The sequence below is a fragment of the Fukomys damarensis genome, unplaced genomic scaffold, assembly GCF_012274545.1.
Source record: "Fukomys damarensis isolate Sample0158 unplaced genomic scaffold, DMR_v1.0_HiC HiC_scaffold_15, whole genome shotgun sequence".
NCBI classification, from domain to species: domain Eukaryota; kingdom Metazoa; phylum Chordata; class Mammalia; order Rodentia; family Bathyergidae; genus Fukomys; species Fukomys damarensis.
In genome coordinates, this window is record NW_022900927.1 from 61,438,152 (window position 1) to 61,443,098 (window position 4,947).

Sequence of the window (4,947 nt, forward strand, 5' to 3'; positions counted from 1 at the left end):
CGTCGGTCACACGCGGTGTCCTAAAGTCGGAGTCGAGTCGTGGGCCACACGGAGGACGCGGGTCTGCTCGTCCTCCCCAGACGGCGGCTGTGCCGCATAGGTGCCCCAGGTAACGCCTGACCCTTCCGGGAGTTCACTGTACTGTTCTCTAATCCTCTGCTGCCGTGGAAGCTTCTCGAACGCAGGTGACGACAGGTAAAGAAACACCTGGCGGAGGCCGAGTCCGGGCCGCCGGCAGCACCGGTTTTTGCATGAACACCCGTCGCGGTAGCGGTCGCTTCTGCTCCAAGGCCGGATGAGGCCTTGGGATTAAATACTCACACTGACGGCCGCTAAGTAACCGAGGCAGATCATGTTTTACTTTGGAAGGCCGTTTCAAAAACAAGGCAAGCACCTCTAACTTTGATTACAAGGAAAAGGATTGGCCGTGACCCTATCGTGACCCTATCGTACGTTTCTTTCCCGTTGAACAGGAAGAGGAATTGTTCTGATGATTTCTTTCCTCTGCCCCTCAAGATACCCATTCTAGAAATAAGACTGAAGATCTTCCCAGTCCTCGGCGTGGTAGGCGGAGCAATATTTTCCTGTTCAAATTATTTCCATGTCATCTTCCACGGTGGTGTGGGCAAGAACGGGTCCACTATCGCGGTAAGCGCTCCTGTCGTCGCTAGTAAGTATTTGCTTATGGTAAATTTTCTTATCACAGCTCTGAGGAGAAATCAAAATATGCCAAAGCTTAGGCATGGGGATGGACACTAAACATCTTCGTCGGGGTTGTGGTTTCTCTTTGTTTTGTTTTTTTTTAAGACAGCCTCTCCCTGTGTTGCCCAGGCTGGCCTTGAACTCTGAGATCCTCCTGCCTCAGCCTCCTAAGTGCTGGAATTATAGGCATATGCCATCGCGTCTGGCTCTAAGTATCCTAAAGAACTCATTTTAGGTGCACAGCAAAAAAGCATTTTATTTTAAAAAATTGTTTATATTTCCACAGGCTAGTGGTCTGATTTCATTTAATCACTCACTAGTTCCTTCTTGTACATAGTCGGGAGTTGCCCTGGGTTATCTTGCGTCTTGTGCTTGGAGCTAATCGGGGAGAGGAGGAAGAGTAGGGAAGAGGGTCCCGGCTGAATGACAGGACCCCTGCCGAAGTTCTGAGCTTTCACATATGGGCAGTTTATTACTCAGAAAGTAAATTTTATTGAAATTTTCCCAAAATATGCTTAAAAGAACTATTATAATATCTTAAAAGATAAAATGTGAGTTGAGCGTGGTGGTGCACGCCTGTAATCACAGTACTTAGGAAAGAGGCTGAGGCAGGAGGATCGCTGCACATTTGAGGGCAGCCTGGACTGCTTAGTGAGTTCAAGGCCAGCCTGGACTATACAGTGAGACCCTGTACATACATCCATACATGTTGTTTTCATCCGCGAGCCCGTTCACGGAACAGGGTTCAGGGGGCCCAGTCTGGGAGGGCAAGGCTGTGGAATCACCACGCAGTCTCCGGGGAGGTTTCTGGAAGCTTCCGTTTTATTCAGCAAATGCACAGGCTTATATAGGATGGGGGAGGAGCCAGGGTGGCGCTACTGGATCGCTATTGGATAGGGTAAGGCAGGGGTGGAGCCAGGGTGGAGTCGGGATATTTGACACATCGTTATGGGTCACAGGTTAGTTTTTGGATTGTAGGCTTTAGGGGCTGCAGTGAACGGAGTCAGGACTTTAGAGGATTTTGAGAGGAACCGTGTACCTGTCTAAGGTCAGATCTCTACACCCGAGGGAGTGGATTATTTCAGCCCTAATAGGCCTCAGAGTTTTCTCAGGAGAGATGGGTGCTGCGCTCCTGACTCAGCCAGACATTAACCTGATCCTCACATACACAGGGAAGGATGGAAAGAAAGAGTTGGCGATTCAGTAAGCCTAAAAGCCAAATTTGTTTTATTTTGTTTCGGGTAAGTTTTGCTGAGAGAATCCTGATTCACACAGATAAAAAAACTCTGTGGTCTGGATTATACAGTTTTCATAAGGAGGCGTCTGCGGTAGGAAGGCAGGACACGGGCTGGGGACTCTGCTGATGTGGAGAGCCTGGCCAGATCCTGCGCTTCCTCATCAGCGGTTAAAGTCTTCTGTAGAAGTGGCGAGGCAAGCTGTGCTTCAGATCTTCACGTAGGGCGGGGGATTTAGCTCAGTGGTTCTGCTGCCTACCCTGCAAGCGCATGGACCCGAGTTCAATTCCCAGTACCAGAAAACAAAAATCAGCAAACATCTCCACAGAAAATGTTATCCTGATAGCCCAAACATTAGTGAACGGCCGTTGTTGACAGAGTGAAAGCTGATACAGAATAAATTCTAGCGTTAATTTTTATTTAAAAATTTTTTTGTTGTTGTTGTTTCTTGAGACAGGGTCTCACTATGTAGTTCAGACTGACCTGGAACTCACTATGCAGACCAGGCCGGTCTCGAACTCATGGTGATCCTCCTGCCTCAGCCTCCCAAGTGAGGAGAGTACAGGCATGCGCCACCACACCTGGTTATAGCGTTAATTTTTAGCTGATTAGTTTGAAGTATGTGCGTCCATAACATAGGACTGAGGTGCCTGCTGCATCCCATTGGTGCCACCAAGGGTTCCGTGGCATTTGAGGGGATGCGTGAAGGTCCCGCCCCCTTGGTCGCACGCTCTGTCCTGCCCTCCTGTAGGGCTGCGTCTGTTTGATGAAGCAGATGCTCGGCCAACGTGCACTTGTCCTAAGTGTGGGGCGAAGATGTGATTTTCCACTTTATCCTTAGGGCACGAGCGTGTTGTCGCCTGGACTTCCCATCGGACTCACCCTGGTCCTGGCAGTAATGATCTACAAAAAGTCAGCCACGAACGTGTTCGAAAAGCACCCTTGTCTTTATACCCTGATGTTCGGGTGTGTCTTTGCTAAAGTTGCGCAAAAACTAGTGGTAAGAAACTCTTGCATGACTCGGGGTGTGGATCTTATCCTTGGTCCTCAGGCTGGGGCTGGAAATTGTTCCGTAGTGTGTGGGTTTTCCTTTGTGGTTATCGCATCGCAGTAACCGTCTGTGCTCTAAATAGAACTGTGATGCGGGTCAATGTTGCATCCGGTTCTTTACTTCTTAGGCTCTATGAGCTATAAATTCCTGATATCAAGGAATATAAGCACTGCAGTTTCTAATAAGCTGCCCAGGCATGAATTTGGGGAAGATAGAAATATTCCCAGATAGGATGTGAGATTACATTTGTGTTTATCTTAATAGTAAATAGGCATGATTCTCTTCTGAAAATAAGATGCTGCTTTGCTTACTTTTTTACAGATTGCTCACATGACCAAAAGTGAACTGTATCTTCAGGACACTATCTTTATCGGGCCAGGTCTTCTGTTTCTAGACCAGTACTTCAACAATTTTGTAGATGAATATGTTGTTCTGTGGGTAGCAATGGTAAGCACTGTTCTGATTTTTATTTTTAACAGATAAAGCAGATAGTAGCGGTTTCAGTTGGGTATCGCTTGTCTCCATAGGCAGTCTATACAGCAAATGTTTCTGAACATTTAAAATCACTTCTCTTAAGCTGGGAGTCGTTTTATCGTGTAGAAATAGTCAGCGTATCTGTGACCAGGTTTCCAACAGCTGGATCCTCGGGAGCACAGCTCTGTACTTTAAAAGTCCTCTTTTCCCCCCTCAAACCAAGCCACTTCGCCCAGTGGACTCTGACTGTTCTTATCTGGCCTATTAAAGTGATTCCCAGATTACAGCAAGTTACATATTCACAAGTGGGGTTGCTGCTCGCAGTGGTGAGCACTTAGTACATCGAGAGCTGCCCACTGATGCGGAGAACAGAGCCGGACCCTGAGACTTTTTTTTTTGGTACCAGGGCTTGAAGTCAGGTCCTTGAGCCTGCGAGAGACTTTGAAACTACGTGTAAGCAGCCCCGTGTCTGTGTATGGCCCTCGACAAGAGGGCATCGTGTCTTACTACGGTCACAAAGGCTAAATTCTGATGGACTGTACCCTGCTTAAGCAGGGATGTGGATAATATTGATTTCTATCCAGAACGATTGTGAAATACAGAATGTTGCCTAAGAGAAACACGGTCAGCTAAGGACGTCATTACTGATTAACGCTTCCCTCACACAATCAGATAACGGAGAATTTAAGTTTTTGTGCTAGTAAGACATGTCTTTCTGGTTGGGTTGGCCTTCGGCTGATGGCGGTTTTGAATAGTTTTGCCACGTTTTTTCCTATGTGTGGATCTCGCTGGCCTTCTCCAAGTTGAGAGCCACACGCAAGTACATAGCGATCTTGTCAGTGCCGCCCGCATGAGCCTTGGTGATTCACGCAGTCTCCCACCACGTTGGACTTCAGAGCTTAACAGCGGTGCACAGAGGGCACTGGATAACCGTACACCGCCCCGTGTCACTCCGCAGTCAGTAACTGCATACTCGTGGTGAAGTGTGGTCCTCCGGGCGTGGAATCTGGTGTTTGAGCCCTGCCTTTACCTTGGCAGGTGCGCTGCAGGGGCTGATGTAACGCAGGCCTCTCCCGAAGGAGACCCTTCCCCAGCGGGCACGGCAAGGGCCCCCTTTCTAAGGGCGCGACACGTCTAGGTGCCTCCCCTCCTCCGCCGGCCTCGTCCATCCTGCCGCGTCCTCCTCCCGGGGAGCCGGAAGTCAGCGGGCCGCGGGACGTCCTCCCCCAGCGATGTCAGGCTCTGCACCTCAGCCGGGTGGGTGGCAGCGAAAAGCCGCGAGCCCGCTGCCCCCTAACGCGCCTCCCGCTTTGCTCCTGAAGGTGGCCGCCTCGCTTGACTTGACGCTGTACTTCAGCGCTTTGTGCCTGCAAATCTCCAGACACCTGCAGCTGAGCATCTTCCGGATCTCCTGTCCCCAAGCACCCGAACAGGTTCACGAGCACGCTGGCCGATAGGCCGAGCAGGAGAGGCAGTCGGGGGGCC

At 49.7% G+C, this 4,947-nt stretch overlaps 1 protein-coding gene across 5 annotated transcripts in view; it reads left to right on the top strand.

Annotated features, from left to right (window-relative positions):
• The window catches only part of Chpt1 (choline phosphotransferase 1), a 14,601-nt gene that overhangs the window by 6,141 nt on the left and 3,513 nt on the right, over nt 1-4,947 (top strand). For 2 of the 5 annotated variants that reach the window (XM_033763870.1, XM_019208531.1), the window contains exons 4-7: nt 517-648; nt 2,779-2,937; nt 3,310-3,435; nt 4,785-4,895. In XM_033763870.1, the coding sequence (XP_033619761.1) occupies nt 517-648; nt 2,779-2,937; nt 3,310-3,435; nt 4,785-4,895 (528 nt within the window). The other 3 variants (XR_002025592.2, XM_019208533.1, XM_019208532.1) reach the window with 3 other exon arrangements.